Here is a 23,565-nt window from a genome sequence, read left to right on the forward strand (position 1 = left end):
AGATTTTTCAGCAGAAACTCTACAAACCAGGAGGGAGTGGAACCAAATATTCAAACTATTGAAAGAAATTATGAGCCAAGAATAATATATCCAGCAAAGATATCCTTTAGATATGAAGGAGGAATAAAGACCTTTCCAGACATACAGAAGCTGAGGGAATTTTCTAATACACGACCTGCACTATAAGAAATACTAAAGGAGGCTATTCGACCACCATCAACAGGGACAATTTGTGGCAACCGAAACATAAAAAGGGGGAGAGTAAAGGCCTAAACTGGAATATGGGAATGAAGAAAGTAAGCGTGCTGAAGAAAATGGAATATTCTAAATATCAAACTTTCTTTTACATAAACTTAAGGGTAACCACTCAAAAAAAATCCAGAACTGAAATATATACTGTAATAAAAGAATAAACAGAGAGAAATATCATAGAATACCACCACACAGAAATAATAGACAACAACAAAAAGGCAAAGAAACAATGGAGACACAGCCTTACCAGAAAACTAAAGATAGAATGAGAGGAAATCCTCACATATCAATAACCACCCTAAATGTAAATGGACTGAAATCACCAATAAAAAGTCACAGAGTAGCAGACTGGATCAAAAAACTAAACCCAACCGTATGCTGTCTCCAAGAGACACATCTCAGCTACAAGGACAAACATAGACTCAAAGTGAAAGGGTGGAAATTGACACTCCAAGCAAATGGTACCCAGAGAAAATCAGGTGTAGCCATACTGATATCAGATGAAACAGACTTCAGGGTGAAAAAGGTAACAAGAGACAAAGATGGACATTTCATAACGGTAAAGGGGACTATACAACAAGAAGACATAACAGTCATCAATATTTATGCCCCCAATCAGGGAGCACCGAAATATACCAAGCAAATACCAACAGAACTAAAGGGACAAATTGACCAAAACACAATTATACTAGGGGACTTAAATACATCATTGACAGCTATAGATAGATCATCCAAACAGAAAATAAATAACGAAATAGCAGTACTAAATGACACATTAGATGAAATGGACATAATTGACATATATAGAGCACTTCATCCTAAAACATCAGACTACACATTTTTTTCTAGTGTACATGGAACATTGTCAAGGATAGACCATTTATTGGGACATAAAATCAGCCTCAGCAAATTTAAGAAGACTGAAATCATACCAAGCATATTCTCTGATCACAAGACTTTGAAATTGGATATCAACTGCAAAAAGACAGCAGGAAAAAACACAAATACATGGAGATTAAACAACATACTTTTAAAGAACGACTGGGTCAAAGAAGAAATTAGAGGAGCGATCAAAAGATACATAGAAGCAAATGACAATGAAAATACATCCTACCAAAATTTTTGGGATGCAGCGAAAGCAGTTTTAAGAGGGAAATTTATATCATTACAGGCCTATCTCAAGAAACAAGAAAAATCCCAAATAAATAACCTCATGTTACACCTTAAAGAACTAGAAAAAGAAGAACAAATGAAACCGAAAGTCAGCAGAAGAAAGGAAATAACAAAAATCAGAGCAGAACTAAATGAAATAGAGAACAAAAAGATAAAAGAAAAAATTAATGTGACAAAGAGCTGGTTCTTTGAAAAGATTAATAAAATTGATAAACCCTTGGCTAGACACACTAAGATAAAAAGAGAGAAGACACTAATTAACAAAATCAGAAATGAAAAAGGGGAAGTTATCACGGATACCACAGAAATATAAAGGATCATCCAAGAATACTATGAAGGACTATATGCCACCAAATTCAATAATCTAGAAGAAATGGACAAATTCTTAGAAACATAGCCTTCCTAGGCTGAACCATGAAGAACTGGAAAATCTAAACAGACCGATCACCAGTAACGAAATTGAATCAGTCATCCAAAACCTTCCCAAAAGCAAAAGTCCTGGACCGGATGGCTTCACTAGTGAATTCTACCAAACCTTCAAAGAGGATCTAATACCAATCCTGCTCAAACTCTTCCAAAAAACTGAAGAGACAGTACTCCCTAACTCATTTTGTGAGGCCAACATTACCCTGATACCAGAATCTGGTAAAGACAACACAAAAAAAGAAAACTACAGACCAATATCTCTGATGAATACAGATGCAAAAATCCTAAACAAAATTCTGGCAAATCGAATACAACAATGCATTAAAAAGATTATTCATCACAACCATGTGGGGTTCATCCCCGGAGCACAAGGATGGTTCAACATCTGCAAATCCATCAATGTGATACATCACATAAACAAAATAAAGGACAAAAATCATATGATTATATCAATTGATGCAGAAAAAGCATTTGACAAGATACAACATCCATTTATGATTAAAAAACACTTAATAAAATAGGTATAGAAGGAAAATACCTTAACATAATAAAGGCCATATATGACAAACCCTCAGCTAATCTCATAATTAATGGTGAAAAACTGAAGCCCTTTGCTCTATGTTCAGGAACACGACAGGGCTGTCCCCTATCACCTCTGCTTTTCAACATAGTGTTGGAAGTCCTTGCCAGAGCAATCAGGCAAGAGAAAGAAATAAAAGACATCCAAATTGGGAATGAAGAAGTTAAATTATCACTCTTTGCAGATGACAAGATGCTATATATAGAAAACCCTGAAGACTCCACCAAAAAGCTATTAGAAACAATCAACGAATACAGTAAAGTTGCCGGCTACAAAATCAACGTACAAAAGTCCATTGCATTCCTATACACTAACAATGAAATCGCAGAAAAAGAAATACAAAAAACAATTCCTTTTGCAATTGCAGCAAAAAGAATAAAATACCTTTTATTCTTTAACCAAGGATGTGAAAGATCTATATGCTGAAAACTAGAAGACATTTTTAAAAGAAATTGAAGAAGACACAAAGAAATGGAAAGACATTCCATGCTCATGGATTGGAAGAATCAACATAGTTAAAATGGCCATATTACCCAAAGCAATATACAGATTTAATGCAATCCCCATCAAAATCCCAATGGAATTTTTTAAAGAAATAGAACAAAAAATGATCAGATTTGTTTGGAACCACAAAAGACCCTGAATAGCCAAAGCAATCTTAAGAAAAAAGAACAATACTGGAGGTATTACACTCCCTGACTTTAGCTTGTACTACAAGTCTACAATAATCAAAACAGCATGGTATTGGCAGAAAAACAGACATATAGACCAATGGAATAAAATTGAGAACCCAGAAATAAAACCACATAAATATGGACAGATAATTTTTGACAAAGAAGCAAAAAACATACAATGGAGAAAAGACAGCCTCTTCAATAAATGGTGCTGGCAGAACTGGATATCCACGTGCAAAAGAATGAAATTGGACTGCTGTCACCATGTACCAAAATTAATTCAAAATGGATCAAAGACTTAAGCATAAGACCTGAAACAATAAACTGCATAGAAGAAAACACAGGTACTAAACTTATGGACCTTGGGTTCAAAGAGCATTTTATGAATTTGACTCCAAAGGCAAGGGAAGTAAAAGCTAAAATAAACGAATGGGACTATATGAAACTTAAAAGCTTCTTCTGCACAGCAAAAGAAACTATCGACAAAATAAAAAGGCAACCAACTGAATGGGAGATGATTTTTGCAAACAGTCCCTCCAATAAGGGGCTAATATCCAAAATATACAAGGAACTCATGAAACTCAACAACTAAAAAACAAACAACCCAAGTGAAAAATGGGCAGACGACCTGAAGAGACATTTCTCCAAAGAGGACATACAAATGGCAAATAGACATATGAAAAAATGCTCAACATCACTAATCATCAGAGAAATGCAAATAAAAACCACAATGAGATATCAGCTCACCCCAGTCAGAATGGCTATACATCAACAAGACAAATAGTAACAAGTGTTGGAGAGGCTGTGGAGAAAAAGGAACCCTTATCCACTGTTGGTGGGAATGCAGATTGGTGCAGCCATTATGGAAGGCAGTGTGGAGGTTCCTCAAACAATTATGAATAGAATTACCATATGACCCAGCAATCCCTCTCCTGGGTATCTACCCGAAAAATCTGAAAACATTTATATATAAAGACAAGTGTACTCCAATGTTCACTGCAGCTTTGTTTACGGTGGCCAAGACATGGAAACAACCAAAATGTCCTTCCATAGATGAATGGATAAAGAAGTCGTGGTATATATACACAATGGAATACTATTCGGTGGTAAGAAAAGATGATATAGAAACAGAAACATTTGTGACAACATGGATGGATCTTGCGTTCCCAGCAGGCTACCTATATTGATTAAAAGAAGGGTGGAGGGGGGAAGTAAAGGAAAACACGTCCTGAATTGTTTTCCGGCCCCAAGAGGCGGGCGCCGCTGGGGACCACTCACCCTCCTTAAACCAGGGGGCCATGTAGCTCAGGATGTAGGTAGGGTCCAGAATCTTCGTGACATAGTTTTGGAAAGCGTGCAGATTCCGCCGCTCCTCGGCCGTCATAGCGGCAGCTCGACTTCCCGTCTCACCTGCGCTCCACTCCCCGGGAGCCCGCAGAGAACCGGGAGGGATTTTCCCGAAAAACGAAACTGCAACTACTAGCCCGGCCGGGCCGCGGAGGCTGGGTTACCAAAGGACACAGCCGCCCCGCCTCCCTGTCCCCGCTTGGTTTCGTTTCCTCTCCCGCAGCTTGCTTTACCCACCCGTTGGCGCTCGCTGGCCGACGCCTGCGGGCGTCGCTTTTTTGATTTTCATGTTATCTTACTTTTTTGTTTTGCTTTTATAGCGGTAAAATTGAGATTCAATATAGTGCACAGATTTGAAGTGTACAATTCTGAGTTTTGAAAACTGCATGGAGTGGAACCACTTGCCCCAGGTTGTGTGCGCCCTAAGGTAAGTGTAAGCGTATGTTTAACTTGACAGGAAACTGCAACCTCTTCCAAAATGGCCTTACCATTTTGCATTCCCACCGGTAGAGAGCTCCAATAAATACACATCCAGTAAATACAGACACTGGTCAGTTTTGTTTGCCACCTTGGTTGGTATGAAATGACCTATTACTGTGGTTTTAATTTTAATTCCTCAAATGATGATATTGGGCACATTTGCATATACTTATTCGCCATTCATGTATCTTTTTTTGTGAATATCTGCTCCAATCTTTTGCCTGATTGAGTGGTTTTTCTTTGCGTTATGGATTTGCAAGTTTTTAATTTACTGGATACAAACTCATTGTCAAATACATGTATTTCAAATATCTTCTCCCAGTCTGTGACTTACCATTTCATTTTCTTAAAGGTGTCATTTGAGTAGAAGTTTATTTTGGTGAAACCTAATTTATTAGTTTTTTTCTTTTGTTTACTGATTTTTGTGTTCTCTTTAATAACTCTCTACCTAGTCCAAGGTCATGAAGATATTTTGTGTTTTCTTTTAGAGTCTTTGTGTTCTTAGCTTTTACATTTAGGTCTATGATCATCTCAAATTAATTTTGTTTTGGTGTGAGGTAGGGGTCAAGGCTTCATTTTTTTCACCATACTTCTAATTGTTCCAGCACAAATTGTTTCATTTGTTGAAAAATTTTCCTTCTCCCACTGAATAGCCTTGGCATCTTTGTCAAAAGAATCAATTGACTGTATGTGTGCAGGTCTATTTTTAACTCGTGTTTCATTTATTTGCTGATACTGTTTTATTCTTCTTTGTAAAGACTGTGTTGGCTATTCCAGGCTCTTTGCATTTCCCTATGACATAAGAATCAACTTGTCAGTTCACACACACACACACACACACACACAGGCCTATTGAGACTGTGATCAGGACTGCATTGATCCTACAAATGAACTAGGGGAGAACTGACATATTAACAATATTGAATTCTAATCCATGAATTCATTTACTTAGGTCTTTAATTTTTCATTTATTTGTCTTTAATTTCTCAGAGATATTTTAGAGTTTTAAGAGTAGTGTTTTTATACCTATCTGTTAAATCTTAACATTTCATGTTCTTTGATGCTACTCTAAATGGAATTATTTTTAAAGTTTAATTTTGAAATTGTTAGTATATAGAAATACAAATGTTCTGTTTCTTGACCTCGTTTTATACAACACTGATAAATTCACTTATTAGGTCTCATAATTGTTCTGTAGATTCCTTAAACTTTGCTAGGTAAACAATCATATCCTTTGTCAACACATGGTTTTTACTTTTTCCTTTCCAATCTTTATGCCTTTTGTTTCCTTATTGCACAACCTATGATCTCCAATAAAATGTTGAATATAAGTGGTGAAGAGTTGACACCCTTATCTTATAGTAATCTCAGTGGGAAAACGATCCATGTTTCACTTTAATTACAATGTTGGCTGTAGGTTTTTTTTAGATGCCTTTTATCAGATTGATCTTCTTTTATTCCTGGTTTACTCAGAGTATTTATCATGAATGAGTATTGAATTTTTCAATTTTTTTTTTTTTGCATCTATTGTGGTGATCATATATTGTTAGTATACCTGAATTTCATTGATTTTTTTTCCTGAGTATTAAACCAACCTAGAATTCCTGGGAAAAAGTCCATTTGGTCATGATGTAGCATCCTTTTTAATATATATTTCTGGATTCAATTTGCTAATATTTTTGTATCTATGTTCATAAGGGATATTGGTCTGTAAGTTTCTTTTCTTGTAATGTCAGGGTTATGCTGGCCTCCTACACGAGTTCGTGTAAGACTGGTATCATTTCTTTCCGAAACATTTAACAGAATCCACAAACGAAACCATTAAGGCTTGGAGTTTTCTTTCTTTGAAGATTGTTTATAACTATTCAATTTCTGTACTAGACATAGGCTATTCTGCTTTTTTATTTGATCTCAAATCAATTTTGGTAAGTTGTGCTTTTCAAGGAATTTGACCATTTCCTCTAAGTTATTACATTTACTGGCAAAAAGTTGTTCATGATATTCCTTATCCTATACCTTTTTTAAAAAATCAGTCTTGCCAGGAATTTACCAATTTTATTTATCTTTTCAAAAACCAACTTTGGCTTTAGCTTTTCAAAATTGTTACTCTATTTTCTATTTCATTGATTTCCGCTCTAATCATTATTCTTTTCTCCCACTTTAGGTTTAATTTGCTCTTCCTTTACTAGGTTGTTAAGGTAGAAGTTTTGATCACTGATTTTACATTTTCTTTTCCAATGTAAGCATTTGAGGCTATAAATTTCCCTTTTGTCAGCTGATAAGTTCTAACATCCCATCAATTTTGATATATGGTTTTCAATGTCATTCCATTTGAAATAATTTCTAATATCCTTGTGATTTTTTAACCTATGAGTTAATTGAGAAGTATGATGTTTATTTTTCAAATATTGGGAATTTCCTCAACATTTGAGGGTTACTGATTTCTGATTTTAATCTGTTGTGATCAGTTTAATATGTTGTAAGATTTCAACCTTTCGAAATTTGTTGAAACTTGTTTTACGGCCCAGCATATGGACTATCTCGATATATGTCCCAGATACACTTAAGAAGAATGTGTATTCTGCAGTTCTTGGGTGTAATGTTCTTATACATGTCAATTATTCAGGTTGAGTTATAGTGTGGTTCAAGTCACCTATATCCTTACTAATTTTCTATTTGTTTTGTCAAGTACTGCGAGGGGTTGTTAAAATCTCCAACTATGATTATTGATTTGTCCACTTGTCCCTTTTGTTTTATCAGTTTTTGCATCATAAATTTTATAGCTGTTATTAGATACAGACACATTTAAGGTTGTATTTTCCTGATAAATTATGCCTTTTATCATTATGAAATGTCTCTTTTGTCTCTGTTAATGCTTGTTATGTCAAAGTACTATACCTGTAACAGCTTTCTTATGGTTACTGTTTTCATGGTATATCTTTTTCCATCCTATTGCTTTCAACGTCTTCTAATATTTAAAGCACATCTCTAGTATACAGCTTATAGTTGAGTCTTCCTTTATTGTATCCAGTCTGATAATCTCTGGCTTTAAATTGGAGCAGTAAATCCATTTACATTTAGTTATTGACATGAGCTTAAAACAGCAAGTTTACTGTTTGTTTCATCCAATTTTGTTCCTTTGTTCCTATATTCCTTCAATTTGGGTTAATCATGTACATTACTTTTCTCTTTTAGCTATAATTCTCTGCACAGTCACATGCCGCTTAACAATGGGGTAAGTTCTGAGAAATGCCTTGTCAGGCAATTTTATCATTGTGCGAACATCATAGAATGCACTTACACAAACCTAGATGGTATAATCTATAACACACCTAAGCTACATGGTATAGCCTGTTGCTCCTATGCTACAAGCCTATGCAACATGTTACTGTACAAAACAACACGAGATTAAATCAAGCACTAGAGAAAAGGATGCCATCAAGAGACACAGTAAACACAAGCTGGATGAGGCTGCTGCTGGTATAACACAACATATTGTTTTACAGCAAACTTTTTTTATATAAGTAGAAAGAGTGCACCCTAAAATATATAGTGCAGTAAATACAAAAACTAGCCACAGTCATTTATCATTAGTACACACTGTACAAGATTGTATATGCTATCATTTTATATGACTGGCAGCGCAGGTTTGTTTACACCAGCATCACAAGAATGCATTGTGCTCCAATGTTACAACTATGACATCCCTAGACAATACGAAGTTTTCAACTCCATTACAATCTTATGGGACCCGTCATATATGTAGACCATTGTTGACTATACATTGTCATGAGCCCATGACTGTATTCTTTTAGCTACATGCCTCTCTCTCATCCTTAGATTTTATCAGTCTACTTAGAATTATTGTATCGTACCAGGTAAAATTTAAGATCCTTGCAACCACATAATGCCATCTACCCCAGTCCATCCTTTGTGCTAGTCATAATTTTTACTTCTCTAGATCTAACGAACCACATAATACAATGTTACAAACTTTATTGTAAAAAGTCAGTTGTCTTTTAAATAAGAAAATTATAGTCTTTTCTATTTTCCCATCTATTTACCACTTCGGGTGATATTCATTCTTATCTGTAAATACCGGTTTCTATCTGAAGTCATTTCCCTTCTGGCTTCTCCAATGTATTGGTAAGGCTTACAGTGAATTTTTCATTTCAAATACTGTTTTTAAAAATTTGGAGACTTTCGTTGCTTCTTTTTCTATTTCTCAGCTGAGAACCTCCATCTGTTCATTAATATAACCCTCTTTTAAGTTCATGTACATATTTCTAATAGCGTCTTTAAAGTCTTTGTCTTCTAATTTCATCATGTGGATTATTTAAAGTATGTTTTTTGTAACTGCTTTTTCTTGACTATGGGTACCTTCACGTCTAGTAATTTTGTTTTATACTGGACATTATAGCTATGCTATAGAATCTCTAGATTCTATCATTTTACACTGGGGAGTGTTGCTTTTGTTCTAGCATGATAATTTACCAGCTACTCATTTTGAATTTGTAGCTTTGTTTTACATTGTGGTGGGTCTGTTCAGCTGTGCCCTTAGTGCAAGGTGAATCCCTTAGTCCTGGGTCATGGTCTTTACTGCAAAGGTGTGGCTCAGTAGGGGTTTCAGTGAAAAGCCCTGTTTTCCCTGCCCTTGTTAAGTTGGTGAAACTCAGTAACTCCAAATTCTGTTTTCCCTGTGGTGGCAGCTGATGTCTGATGAGCTCTTTCAGCCTTCCAGCTACTGCTTACCTGGGCTCCTCGGAATCTCCCATGCATGTTTGTTTCAAGGTCAGCTAAGGAGTTGAGTGAAAGTTATATACAAATTGTAGCGTTTCCCCTTTGTTTCCTTTCTTTCTGAAATTTCCCCCAGTATCATCACTCTGGCAGCGCCAGAGTTCATCTTCTAATTCAATGACTATGGCTTTCTGCTTGTGTTCTAACTTCCATGTGGACTGGGGAGGACCCTCAGAAGAAAAGCCATAAATATATGTAGTTTTCATGCAGGACCTAACTTTCAATGGTCTAATTCCTTCCAGTTTCTGCCTTTTGATTTTTCTCCAGTGTCTTCAAGTACTTGTTCTTTATGTTTTGTCCATTTTTATAACTGTTACCTATCATACAAGCTATTCTGCCAATACTTGGTTTTGGATTTTTAACTAAGAGAAAGAAATCAGATCCAAAATTCCTTTAAAAAAATAAATCCATGCCTCCTTTATGCTAACAGTGGGAAATAACATAGCCTTGAATAAGGGGATTTATTAAACATCAGCAGTTATAGTGTAGACTGAATCTAAAAGAACTGAAGTCCCAGAAAGGAAATCATTTGGCAGATTTGTAGGTAAAATTTTACCAAGGCCAGAGAAGAAGGGGAGTGTCACAAAAATAGTGAGAAGAAAGAACTCTTGTCTTAGACCCTCTCCTCACCTGGGCATTGATTTACCCAACACATTTACAGAGCATCTGCTATATGCCAGGTATTGTGAAATGTACTGGGTATATGGAGATGAGTGAAAAAGTTTCCCTCATAAGCTTAGAGTCTGATGGTGAGGAAGAAGATAGACAATAATAATGTAAAACCACAAATAATTAATTGCCAAATGTGAAGTGATACGAAGAAAGTAAATAGAGTCATGAGAGAAATGGAGGTTGGGAAAGAACTTATTTTAATGTAGTGGTAGGGGAATATCTCTGAGTAGGTCACATTTCAACTGAATCCTTAAGCATGAGAATGAACTATTCAAAAAAAGCAGTGTGGGGGGTTGCATAAAGGGGGACCGATAGCACAAATGCGTCACAAAGTGAAAACACTTGCAGAATGGAACTTCATGAACAAGGGGTAAATGATATGCAGTGTTGCTGAATAGGTAAACAGAGCCTTGTGAGGCGAGGAATGAAGTGCTATGGGAACACATGGCAGGGTTTTAAGCAAGAAGTACATACCATAATCTGATCACTTTTGTGAAAAGACCTCTGCCTCTTGTGCAGAACTAGTAGATCAGTTGGTAGATGACTCAAGTGAGAGATGATGAGAGCACAGACAAGAACAGTGGCATTGGAGAGTGTAAGAAAGAGGTGAATTGCTTGAGGTATATTTTAGAGGTTAGATTGAGTAAGTGGCAGCGGAAAGAGGGGAAAAAAAAAAACAAAGCTACATTCCAGGTTATCAGGTTTAAGCAACTGCGAACATGAAATGGAGAAGACAGGTTTAGAGTTTATCACATTCTAGTGTGGGAGACAAAGAAAATAGATATTAGGTAGTAATAAGCGGAGAGAAATGAAGGGAATAAAGAATAATGGGGAGTGCTGATATTAGATGAGTTGATCAGGAAGACCTAAATGAAGTGAGAGAGCATGCCATTTGGGTGAAGAACATTCTACCCAAAGGAAGAGCAAGTGCCAAGGCCCAAAGGAGGAGTGAACTGAGTCTGCAAAGAACAGGAGGTGAGCAAGGTGCTGGAGTGGAGTGGTCTGGGGAAAGAGAGGAGACAGATGACCACAGCAGTTGCTGTTAAGGCCTGACAGACCAAGATAAGGACTTTGGTTTTGATCCTAAATATGATGGGGAACCATTGCAGGATTTTGAGAAAGGAAATAACATGCTTTCATGTTTTTAAAGGATCACTGTGGAGCGAACTGCGGGGTAGGTGGGCCAAGGGTGGAAGCAAAGTAACTAGGTAAGAAGCAAAAGTACTAGTCCATGGGAGAGATGATGCATCTTAGATTAGGATCAAAGCTGGGGGAGTGGTGAATTATAGGATATTAGATTGTATGCTTTTATAGTAAATTATACTTTCTGTCCAGAGGACTTATAGTGTTATATATGTGTATACACATACGTACGTACACACACACGGGCAGGGAGCATATCTGTCTGCTTTGTTCTATCACTAAATCCCCAAGAACTTAGTACAGAACCTGCCACACAGCTGGCATTCCAATTTCTGTTGAATAATGAATAAATATGGTAGCAAGGCAAATTGTAGGCTAAATTTAGATTTAATCCAAGTTCTGCTGTTCACTGCAATCCTTCATCAGGTTATAGATGTAGAACAATTTTATCATCTCTAAAACAGGATAAAACATAAACAGTCACTTTGTGTAAAAGAACTAAACTACCAATAGAGAAGTCTGGCAAGGGTTTTTTCATTTGTATTTAGTTATCTAAATGCTACATAACTCATTTTTCTGAATATAGAAAGCAAATAATATATACTTCATAATCAGATTAAAGAACTAAATCATTAAAACTGTAAAGTTAAATGCAGCTCACCTGAAGTTTGTATTTATGACATAAGTATATCCTTAATTATTTTCACTAAAATAACTCACTTAAAAAATATATCAATACTGCATAGGAAAATGTCTGGATTCTTGTTTTAAAATGTTACTGTTTTATTTTTTCTTTTGTTGAATATACATTTGTTTTACTGGCAGTCCAGATAAACAAGTATATAAAAAAATATTTAAACTTTTCTTTTGGCAGACATCAAGATAAACTGTAGATTAAAATGCCTCATTTTAACCTGAAGAAGTGGTTTTGAATCATACAAATTTTTAAGAAGAAAAATAAAGACTGTCCAAAGGGATTCTCCTAGTTTATAACATATTTCCAGAATAACTCTCAAAAAAAAAATTCAAAAATACTCCTTGACTACTTTAAAAATATGTCAATACCATATGGCTTTATGAAATAACTTCTAAAATTTATAATTTTTATTTAAAAAGGATCCAAGTTTTAAATAAACTGCTAGCAATATCATTTGTTTTTTTTTTCACTTAAAAGTGCATATCTCTGAGGGTGGGACATACATACTTTTTCAACAAATAATTTTTACAAATTTTTAACACACACACAAAAAAAAAAACACTTAAAATATTTTTAAGGGGGAAAAGAGTTTTCACCAAAAGTCATCTTTAAATAGACTGAAGTAGATGATGTTGTTCTTTTTTCCTTTTTATACCAGCAAAATTCTCAATGAGATGCTTTGGCAATTTTAAGACATATCATGGTCTCTAACAAGAGACACTGACACTGATGTCTGTGGAGATGGCAACTGCCTTGATGGCTCAGTTTGGACAGAGAGATTAGTGGGCTGATTCTCCAAATCAGAGGCAAAGGTGCTCTCTTCTCTTACATCAAGAATCTGTTCAATTGATGCTGCCTGGAGTGACATATTATCTACAGTTTTGTGAGTGTTATTTAAGTTGTTATTAAGTGTGGTAATATCACACTCTTTGTCCAGGACACCAAGTTCATCTTCTATTGTAACTATATCTTCAGTTTCAAATGTTTCTAAAGGAGCCAAAAACTCACTTTGCAGACGGTCTTGAGGACCACTATTGTCACATTCGGTACCCTCCTTTACTTCAGAATCCTTATCACTGTCACTGTCACTGGTAATTACAACTGGGGAACGTGAAGCATTATCTCCATGGTGTTTCTTATGCTTCTTCTTATGCTTCTTCTTTTTCTTTTTATGATGTCTAGTTGTATCTGTAGCTTTCCCTTCATAAACTATCTCTACACTTAGGCTCCGAGCCCTCCTTTTTCTCCTCTTGTATTTTGTCTCTCTGTCTGATGATCGGCTATCTGAAAAGCTGTCAGTCTCATTTTTGTAGTTTCCATCCAATTTTGATGAAGACTTTTGGTAATGACCTTCCTTTACTTTAGAAGCAAATTCACGAGATGGTTGAGCCATTTCGCTCGTACCCTCCAAATGCCGTGTTTTGTATTTTCGTTTCCCTCCAGGCTTTTCATTTCTTACCCGGTCAGGCCCTGTAGATGCAGTCTTCGATCTATTACTAGATAGACTCCTTGACCTATGCCTTTCATAGTAGTAATACTTCCTTTCACTGTGATTATTTTTTTTCCTAGCATTTGTTCTTTCAGAAAAGGATTGCATTCTAAATTCTGGACTTGAAGATTGTCTGGAATAATGAGCTCTGGATAGAGTCCTCCTCCTGTAAGATGATTCGTAGCCATCCCTATCCTTGTTTCTACTATAGTAAGTATACTCCCACTTATATCTGCTTCCATAATTATTTCTTAAATAATAACGATCTCTAGTTCTGCTCCGCGATCTTCTTTTACCATGATCACTGCTACGAGATCTCGATCTGCTTGTGCTTTCACTACTTAGAGACAGAGTTTGGCTTCTTCTCGACCAACTACTATCTCTAGTTCTTGATCTTTTTTTGTCTCTCCTACCTCTAGGTCTGCTACTCTCCCTGCTTCTGGATCGTTTTCTTTTCATTCTTTTCTTCCCATGATGCTTTCTACGATTCTTCTGATCATGCCCACTTCTACTCTGGGAACGTGAATCAGAACTTCTCGATCTTCCCCTCCTTCTGTGTCTGTGGTTATATGGGGAATATACTCTGTCTCCTCTGATAGATGAGCTCAGGTCTCTGGGAGAGGACAATGATGTAGACCGTTTCTCTTCCTTCTTTGATTTGATTCTTGTACCAGGATCACAATGATCTTTATTTACTTGCTCATCCTTTCCAAGGACAGAGCGTGGAGATGAACATCTACTAACATCACTATCACCAGAACTGTAAGACTGTTCTTGTTCTTGTGTCTTCGCTGTCTCCATTTTCTCATAAGAACCTAACTCCTCAGAATCGGAGGACAGTTCAACAAGTTCTGGGGTCCTCTCAGCTAGTGGTTTAACAAACCCAACAATGATACAATTATCCGAAGAAGAATCACTGTCATTATTTAGGTCTTCATTGGTTTGTACTCCTTGTATCTGAGACGTGGCTCTTCCCGGTACAAGTTCTTCATCTGAACTGTCAGAAGTATTTAAAAGGGAAGACATGGCAGCGTGTACCTGCTCTGAGCTTGAATAAGATGGCCCTGGAGTTTCATCATCCCATGGTGCCTGACTAACAGTGGCTACATTAATATCCAGCTCTTGGGTCTCAGCTTCATCTGGAGATATTGTTATGACTGAAGAATCAGAATGGCTACCTTCTTCATAGGAAGGAGCAGGGCAATCATAATTAGCGTGCTGGTCAAAGGCTGCCATGTTAAAAGGAGATCGAGCAAAACTGATAAATTCATGTATAAAATGCTCAGTCCGATTAAGTAAAAATGGCCTTAAATCAGATACAAATGCCTGACTCTCCAAGTCATATCGAGTAACATTACTCATGATGATGTGCTGCACTATATTCACTAAAGATCCATGAGCTCCAAAAAGAACTGTAAGTTCACGTTTTAACCAGGGGACTAATCTGTGAAGACAAGCTGGATTTCTACGGAAAAATTCAGCTGAAATATCCCTGTAGCGACCACCATCTTCAATATTTCTAACACGAGTACCAGCACGATAGAGAGTTCGCCTAAAATTAATAATATCCTGTTCTTGAATTTTCCGCAAAGATCTTTCATCTGCTGTAGTTGGCCTCCTTGGAATCTGTCTCATAAATTGAGGAATTTCACCATCTCTAGGTCTTGTTGAAATACCTAATCCTTCAAATAGTACCCCACTATCTGGTGGACTTGTTGTTCTTCTATTCATGGTACTACTGGGTGAATAAACAGAAGCACTTCGGTCTCTGGTCATAGTTGTACGATAGCGGAACCTTCGAACATCAGGTGTGACAAAAGAACCATTATATGAAGGCCTTAGGACGTACTCCTTGAAGTCATCTTCTGCCCTCACAGAATGGAAGATAGAATCAAAGGGCTGTTTACACAGTGGACATTCAGCTTTGTTTTTAGACCACTCCTGTACACAGCGAAAACAGAACTTGTGTAAACAGCGATCTAAATAAGACACATTATCAAACCTATCCAAGCATATAGGACACTTAGAATCAGGAGATGCATCAGCTGGTACTGTCTGTTGCAATTTGCTAGTGCCAGCTTTAGGTGAAAAGTTGTCCATTTTAAATTCCTTAGCGGCTGATGCCATTATCTGTAAAAGGGAAAAAATTACATCAGTAACCTGACAGAAATGACTAAACCTGAAAAAATTGCAAATAATGAGTCTGAAACATACTTAGGTGAAAAGTTGAGTAAGCTCATTATCTTTGTAATATAAAGAGGCAGTGCAGCATAGTAATATAATAAATAAGCACAAGCTCTAAAGTAAAATTTCCTTTGTTTGAATCCTGGTTCCATACTAGCAGTGTAACTGTGCACCAGTTACTACCTCTATGCTTCAATTTCATCTGTAGGTCACTGCCTCACAGGCCTTGTGAAGGTGTCAAAAGCCCTTAGAAAAGGTGCCTGGTACATAGTAAGTTCTCAAATGTTATATAACATTCTATTATTCTTTAAAAAAAAATAACGAGAAATACTTGATACATAAAAGAAAGTACAAAAGAAAATATACCAAGTACCCATGTATCCACCACTCAGATTTAGCAACTAACACTTTCTCATGGTTATTCCAGATTTTTAAAAACGTCACTATCTTCCCCTCCTATATCTCTCTAGAAAACAAAAAGCAAAAATATTACAGTCCTCAGTTGGTGTTATTTCTATCTATGGTTTTATATCTTTCATACATATGCCCCAAACAATATAGACTACTGATTTATCTTATTTGTGTTAAGTACTGTATATGTAACTTTAAACAGCTTTAGTAATAACTTTGTATGTTGACAGGTGGTTGCTAGACTTATCGTGGTGGTAACATAGTAAGTGACCACATAGTGCGGAATCACTGTTACACACCTGAAACTAATACAGTATTGTATGTCAACTATAAAAAAGAAGCTTTAGGGCAGCCGGTTTGCTCAGTTGGTTAGAGCACAATGCTCATAACACAGGTCGCCGGTTCAGTTCCCACATGAGCCAGCGAGCTGCGCCCTCTGCAACTAGACTGAAAACAACGACATGACTTGGAGCTGATGGGTCCTGGAAAAACACACTGTTCCCAATTTAAAAAAAAAAAATTTTTTTTAAACTTAAAAAAAAAAAAAAGCTTTAGTGAGATAATTTGCATACCAAAAAGCGGAGCTGCTAAAACCAATTCTGTGGGGTTTATTTGTTTTTTCCCAATTCTGTGGTTTTTAGTGAAAGATTCTTTCAAAAAAAATATTTTTGGTGAAAATTAAATGAAGTACAAAATGTAAAATCACTCAAGGACAGTACCTGGCTCATAGCAAATGCTCACTAAATATTAGTTGCTGTTATCAGGACTAAACTACTACTATTATTACACTATTATATTCAGTTCATTACTGATTCCTTTCAGCATCCTTAAAAAACCTTTTTTAGCCTTCTTATTTAATCCAAAGTCAGCCACAAATTATCTTGAATCATGCTTTTGGTCCCTTTCCCTGGTCACTAAAATCTTAAAGATTAGTTTTGTTTACTTTGAATTTATCAGTTTACATTGGCCCATAACTCAAAAAATGAACTTGCCAGAGCTGAAATCTAGTTTGCATTACATTTTGTCCTTGTTATCTTATAAAATCCTTCTTTAGTTGCATGCTACACTAATCGTGTTTTTCCTGGGCCTATTATTCATCTTTCTCTACCTCCTCTATCTCAGATAGTCCTATCACTAGTGAACCGCTATCAAGTTAGTCAAATAATAGAACTGTAATTTTCTAAATAGACTCATTTGCCATACCAAGCTCTAAGAAAAACAAACCCACAACAACAATCTGAAACTGCAAAATATTAAGTATTTCATCACAGATTTCAAATTAAACTTGCTCATCTAGGGTATCTTAACTTTCTCAGAGCCATAATTTAATAGGAAACCAATTGATGCTGAACAAGTTTCTTCAAGGGTCCAAAAATTTCTAGTCTTCTATATTCTAGAGTGGAAGTGCAGAAATCACCACTGTCCTTAAAGAGAATAGTAGGGGGTGAAAAAAAATATATATATCTCAACTGCTTTTCTGTTAATATATTTAAACTCTGAAACCTTAATATTGAATAAATTTTTCAGCATTTCTCCCTACTTCTAATATTTTTTATTCTTTTACTCAGAAAAAAGAGAAACAACCCTAAAAATAAAAACCTTTAGGATAAGAGACATTTTGTATGTATTAGGAGAAGGAGTAAAGAAAGGGGACTGGAGAGGTTATCAGAAGATCTGGATTGAAGACCAGGTATTACCTACGAGTAAAACTAACTGTAAACTGGTGAAATCCACATTAGCTCTGGATTTAGTTTGCCCCTCTATATAATAAAGGGATTATTAGACTTTAAAAGACTGGTGAATTTTAAGTTAATACATTTTATCTTAAATTATTTCTTTGGAATACAAAATTTGGCATTTATTAACTAACCATTTCCAGTTCACATAAAAATTACAACCCAGAATTAATATATTAAAGAAAATTATTAGGTAGTAAACTTGAAATTTAAATAAAACAAAATCTCAACTAAGTATGATTTTTATATCTTAGTCTTCCCCTTCCTAGTTTTGTAAGCCTGTTAACCACTTTGACAGCACAAATCTAAGAATATTCAGCAATGCCATCCATAGTAGGTAAAAAGAACAAATTAATTAATTAGAGTTGTTTTGTATTTCTACACAGCAATATCTTTGGCTACAAAGAATGGTATTCATCGGAAACACCAAACAATGTCAATGAATGTAAATCATCAAATTGGGGATTTACTCCTTCAAAATCATCACTCAACAGTACTAAAATTAAAATATCTGCTAAGATTCAAATGAAGTAGAATTACCAGCAATTCCACATCTATTCAAGAAAAATGAACACACAGGTCCACACAAAAACTTGTAAGTGAATATTCATAGCATCATTTGTCATAAAAGTTCAAAAGTAGAAATAACCAAATGACCATCAGCTGGGGAGGATAAATAAAATGTGGTATATCCATACAATGGAATATTTGGCAATACAAAGGAATGCAGTATAGATACACGCTACAACATGGATGAACCTTTTCATTATGCTAAATGAAAAAAAAAAATCAGTCACAAAATACCACATGTTGTATGATGCCATTTATAAGAAATGTCCAGAACAGGCAAATCTATAGGTGTAAAGTGTATTAGTGGTAGCTGGGGGAGAAGGGGGGATTATAAGGTTTCTTTCTAGGGTGATGAAAATGTTCAATTTGATCATAGTTGCACTCTGTAAATATACTAAAAAAAAACAAAAACCATTGGATTATATAATACTTTACAGGTGAACTTTATGAATGAAATGTAAGTTATATCTCAATAAAGCTATTTAAAAAATAAATTAAGGCACAAAACAGGGATGGCTAGAAACAGATTAAGATTTGTAGGTTTGTAGGAGGGGTTTTGGTTTAGGTAGCAAAGGTGGACCTGATGGTAAATTTAGATTGGGGTTCTAGATGAAGTTTGTGATAAATGTTTCTCTATGCTAGCACTCGAGGAATTAGGACTTGAAATTCATTTCCCTATAGGGGAGAAAATTAATCAGTTCTTCTGATTCCATTTCCTTAACTGTCTCCAAAATTCTAAATAAAATTTACCACCTTTAGAATAAACTGATTAAGCCAAACCTTCCCTTCCCCAAATCTTCAACTCTGTTGGCTTTAACAAGGATAAGAACCTTTCGTGCCAATATTTTTTTAGGGTATTTCAGATAATCATTAAGCATACATATCTAAAAAATCAGGATAAAGAATTAGGAGGCTGAAGTCCAAATTAGACCATAGACTGCATAAAAACTGCACAGTGATATAAACAAAGTAGGAATACTCTGAAGAGTTAAATATTTTATAAAGCCAGACTGCCTATAAAAGTCACGTTCTATGGTATTCCTTAAATTATCACTGAATATAAAATTAAACCACCAGCTGATTATATTTGTTGAAATGATGTTAATTCTAATGCAGAGTCAGGGCTGAAAACCAAAACCACTTAATAGCTGTGTGATCTGGAGGAAGTTATTTAATTTCTCAAAACCTTAAATTTTCTAAATTTTAAAATGGGTTATGTAATAGTACCCACTTGAAAAGGTGGTTGTGTAAAGGGATATATTCCATGTAAACACTTAGGATAATGCTTTTTGAACAGTAAGAATGGAATACTGTTTCCTATGTTATGTAAAAATAAACTTATTTCTGGTCATTTTCATCACCCATAAGTGGTTATAAAGGCCCAGAAAGATGGCAATCTGTAACAACTAATCTTCATAATTAATAATTACTGTACTAAATACATCTAGGCAAAATGGCAAAAAAGGGTTCACAAGTGGATAAACTAGAAATACATCTCCAAGTATTAAAAATAATCTGGGTTCTACCTCTTGTGACCTTAAAGAAATCACTCTGAACTGCAATGCAATAAATTCCAAAAGATCATATAGAAGTTTTAGGATCTATTGATCAGATCCTGTAAAATTTAATTCCAATTCCAGCAATAAAAAAAATTGCTTGGGAACCATTCCCCTCTAAAGTCACTCGTTTCAAACAAGCGAGATTACTTTGACTGAGTGCATAGCTTTTCATGTCATTGACTCATTAAAAACCCCCAGCCCTCATCACTATTAACGGACAGCTCTTTGTTAATTTACCTTAATCTTGAAATTACCTACCAAAAAGTCTATTCATTTTCCTCCTAAATCACTATTTGCTCATGTAAGTCGAGGCATCTGCAGCCCACCAGGAAAGCTGCACTGACTCGCTGGATGAATAAATCACGGCAGGTGAGCCCAGCACACAATGTTTAGCACTGCGCAGACAACTCCAACAGTCACGGTGACAGTCCCTTCCTTAGGCCAAAAACTGCCACCGGCCAAGATCTAAGACAATCACCACGTGCATTACATAATCACAACGAACTGAAATACTGTTATTCCCATTATACAGACAGGATCAGAGAGATTAGAGGGCCCATTCAAGGTCACACCTCTGACAGTGCAGGTGCCACCATTCAGACTCGAACGTTTTGTGTTGAGTTTTTTTCCCCCGAGACCAAGCTCTTTCCAGTACACGGCTAGGCTCGCGGCCCTCGGGAGCGCTTCTTGGAAACGTAGCCCTCCCCCGCCCACCGGCACAAATCTACAGGTGCGCCGCAGGTGCCGTCCGCCCGCCGGGGCCCCTGCCCCACTGAGGCCCGGACGGCCTCTCAGCTCCCTCGTCGCTGGGCCTCGCTCCAGACGGTAGCTCCAGCTGGCCCAGCCCTTCCGACCCCCGCGCCCCATTGTTCCTGATCTCACTCACCTCGGAGGATGCCGGCGCAGGCCGAGCTGGGGCGCTCGTGGCAAGCTCCCGGCGGCCCAGGAAGCTAGGGCGGTGACGACAGGATCCGCGAAGGCGTACCCGGCGACTTCTCCGCCGGGCCTCAGGAGCGGGAGCAGGCGGGGGCGCTTCACCCTCCTCGCGAGACAGCGGAGACCCCGGCGGCTGCTGCGACCCCTGTGACGTAAAGCGTTCATCACCAATGGCAGCTTGGGGGCGGCGGTAGAAGCAAAACCCACCCCGCGGCCCTCGGCGCGTCAAAACACAACACCCACCAACGTAACGCATGCGCAGTGGAAGGGCGCCGGCGAGGAAGGAGGGGCCTACGTGCTCGGCCCGAGCCCGGGTCCTTCCCCCAACGTCCACTCCCAGGAATCAGAGCGACGTGACCCCTCAGAGGCAGAAGTCACTATCATCACCGTCATGATTCTTGTTATTACTAATCTCTGAGGGTTGAAGGGGCACTAACTTAATGCTCCCTCCTAACTTACCTGGAAAATACGATAACCAACTCGGCCTCATTTAAACCCCACTAAACTGCGAGAAGTTACTAAAATGATCTCTAGTATATAAAAGAACCGAGTAACATGGAGGTGAAGTGACTTTACTTCCGATTGCACAGCTTGGTAATATCACCGGGATTCGAGTGGAATCCAAAGCCAGAGCCCAACCAGTATCCTACAGTCTTGAGAGAGACATCTACTCCAGTCTGAGGATAAACAGGGATTACCTAAGAGAAGAGCCTTGAAATCTTCCCAAAACAATGTTTTTCTCTCAAAAGACTGCTTTCCCCTTTCCCCACGCCCCGAAATCAGGATTAAAACCCTATTTAGATGACATTATGAGATGTACAGAGAAAGAACGTCTGAGCCTAAAGCGGCCCGTTGCCCCATTCTACCCTCTGGCCTCAGATACGAGCGTCCCAAACATTCTCAAGTTGAACTTGGTACAACCTGCCAAGTGCCAAACCGCCGTCCTTTGGCTTCATATTTGATACGCGCTACCGTTCTGGGCACATATTATAAACGCTCAACAAACACTTGCTGATTGGCAGGTACATTATGACAGTTAACGGTGCCAAGTTATTCTCAGAAGTTATTTACATCAAGAAGCCATTGCGTTCTGAAAGATTTGTTTCTTGAAGAAGGGTTCAATTAACAGGGATTCCCACAATGATTCGTCACTGTTAATATAAAAGTGAGTAGTATTCTTGTTTACATCAAAAATGAATATACGAACCTCTATCAATATAATGTCGGAACAGACTTAAGAAGAAACGTTAATTCTTCCAGCGTTAGACGCCGGTGCAGTATTTAAAATACGGATTAGTTTTTCAAATACACTTTTAAATGCACACGACGGTATAATATCCTGCATTAACATTTACTGCAACGGAAAGACCAATTGACGAGATACGCTTATTTAAGTGGCAAAAAAAAAAAAAAAGTAATTTCAAAACACATTTTCCCGTTTATCCCATCCCCTCGCTGAAAGGCGGGCTAGGCCCCGGATCACGTGAGCCTGCCCCCAGCTCCGGGCGGAAGAGGCCGGCCATGTCGGTGGGAAACGCTCCTGGAGGCGAGTGGGCGGGCGTTTGTGCCCGGCTGAAAGATGGCCGTCGTCGCCGCCACCGCCACCGCCGCCGCCGCCGCCGCCCGGCAGCCGCCGCCCGGGAGGTTACTCTAGGGCCTGCAGGTTCTGCCCGTGCCCGCGGACTGCCGTCGCCTCCTTACCATGAAGCCAGTGAGTCGCCGCACCCTGGACTGGATTTATTCAATGGTAGGTCCCGGGTCTGGCGAGGCCCCACAGTGTCGACTCCGTAGGCCCGCAGGCGAAGCCCCCCTATTCCTCTCAGCGCCCAGAAACTCCAAAATCCATTCCTGAATTAAGCATTTCACTCCCTCACCTCGACTCCGCCTCTTCCTGGAGGATACGCTCTTCCGCTGCTTACGTAAGGACAGCTGGGTGTACGTGCCTTGGAATCCCATTCTTTTGTCGCTGTAATTTCCGCCTTAGCAACGTGCATGGCAACCTATGGGGGGCGGGGAGGAGGTGCTGCTCACATTAGAATGAATTTTTTTGCATTTACTTCGCCTCTTGCATTTTTTTTTTTTTTTAGTTGCTCCTTGCGATAGTATTACTCTCCTGGGGATACGTCCTCTATGCATCAACAGTAGCCGCTCGACGACAGCTAAGGAAGGCGTACCCAGACAAAATCTTCGGAATGAATGAAAATTTGTAATTCCTCTAGATTTTATTCTACGCAAATACTTCTCTGGCATGTGTCTTGATTTAAAGTAAAATCCATGATAGTTTCCAATTTTATTTTTTCATACAGTCCTTTATAATAACCGATCTAATATGCTAATTTTTCAAATATTTAGGTTTGTCTTTTACATTCTTATATAACAAAGCAACCTAGATCCGACAGCCTTTGAGTATCAGATCATACATGGGATAACATGCTTTTC

At 37.6% G+C, this 23,565-nt stretch overlaps 3 protein-coding genes across 5 annotated transcripts in view; 1 reads left to right on the plus strand and 2 right to left on the minus strand.

Moving 5' to 3' along the window:
- The window catches only part of RIGI (RNA sensor RIG-I), a 38,250-nt gene extending 33,666 nt beyond the window's left edge, over positions 1-4,584 (minus strand). Inside the window, exon 1 of the mRNA XM_033123991.1 lies at positions 4,384-4,584. Coding sequence (XP_032979882.1) covers positions 4,384-4,489 — 106 coding nt within the window. The 5' untranslated portion in view covers positions 4,490-4,584. The remainder of the gene's footprint in view (positions 1-4,383) is intronic.
- A 71-nt stretch (positions 4,585-4,655) lies between these two features.
- On the plus strand, positions 4,656-23,374 carry LOC117032445 (uncharacterized). Of its 2 annotated transcripts, XM_033123992.1 has the most exons (5): positions 4,666-4,879; positions 8,128-8,167; positions 18,448-18,656; positions 22,589-22,873; positions 23,214-23,374. In XM_033123992.1, exons 3-5 carry the CDS (start codon positions 18,629-18,631, stop codon positions 23,324-23,326), a joined length of 426 nt encoding a protein of 141 aa, XP_032979883.1. In that variant the 5' UTR covers positions 4,666-4,879; positions 8,128-8,167; positions 18,448-18,628; the 3' UTR covers positions 23,327-23,374. The 2 variants fall into 2 exon arrangements, 1 of the variants encoding a protein (XP_032979883.1); XR_004424732.1 differs by lacking the exons at positions 18,448-18,656; positions 22,589-22,873; positions 23,214-23,374 and adding exons at positions 13,811-13,940; positions 14,445-14,565 and having other exon boundaries at positions 4,656-4,879.
- On the minus strand, positions 8,185-23,183 carry TOPORS (TOP1 binding arginine/serine rich protein, E3 ubiquitin ligase). Of its 2 annotated transcripts, none has more exons than XM_033123989.1 (3): positions 23,001-23,183; positions 21,077-21,271; positions 8,185-15,860 (listed from the first exon to the last, which is right to left on the minus strand). In XM_033123989.1, the coding sequence occupies exons 1-3, from the start codon at positions 23,118-23,120 to the stop codon at positions 12,930-12,932; spliced, it is 3,246 nt and encodes a 1,081-aa protein (XP_032979880.1). In that variant the 5' UTR covers positions 23,121-23,183; the 3' UTR covers positions 8,185-12,929. The 2 variants fall into 2 exon arrangements, with proteins under 2 accessions (XP_032979880.1, XP_032979881.1); XM_033123990.1 differs by having other exon boundaries at positions 12,065-15,860; positions 22,828-23,102.
- Positions 23,375-23,565: the final 191 nt, after the last annotated feature.

This window comes from Rhinolophus ferrumequinum, chromosome 12, assembly GCF_004115265.2.
Source record: "Rhinolophus ferrumequinum isolate MPI-CBG mRhiFer1 chromosome 12, mRhiFer1_v1.p, whole genome shotgun sequence".
Classification (NCBI taxonomy): Eukaryota; Metazoa; Chordata; class Mammalia; order Chiroptera; family Rhinolophidae; genus Rhinolophus; species Rhinolophus ferrumequinum.

Coding starts and splice junctions, on each gene's coding strand:
- LOC117032445 (XM_033123992.1), top strand. CDS start 18,629: ATGAACACACAGGTCCACACAAAAACTT. Junction 18,657..22,588: donor ACAGGTCCACACAAAAACTT/GTAAGTGAATAT, acceptor CCTCGCTGAAAG/GCGGGCTAGGCCCCGGATCA. Junction 22,874..23,213: donor TGGACTGGATTTATTCAATG/GTAGGTCCCGGG, acceptor TTTTTTTTTTAG/TTGCTCCTTGCGATAGTATT.
- TOPORS (XM_033123989.1), bottom strand. CDS start 23,120: ATGCACGTTGCTAAGGCGGAAATTACAGCGACAAAAGAATGGGATTCC. Junction 21,272..23,000: donor CAGGAAGAGGCGGAGTCGAG/GTGAGGGAGTGA, acceptor TTTACGTCACAG/GGGTCGCAGCAGCCGCCGGG. Junction 15,861..21,076: donor CTGCGCCGGCATCCTCCGAG/GTGAGTGAGATC, acceptor TCCCTTTTACAG/ATAATGGCATCAGCCGCTAA.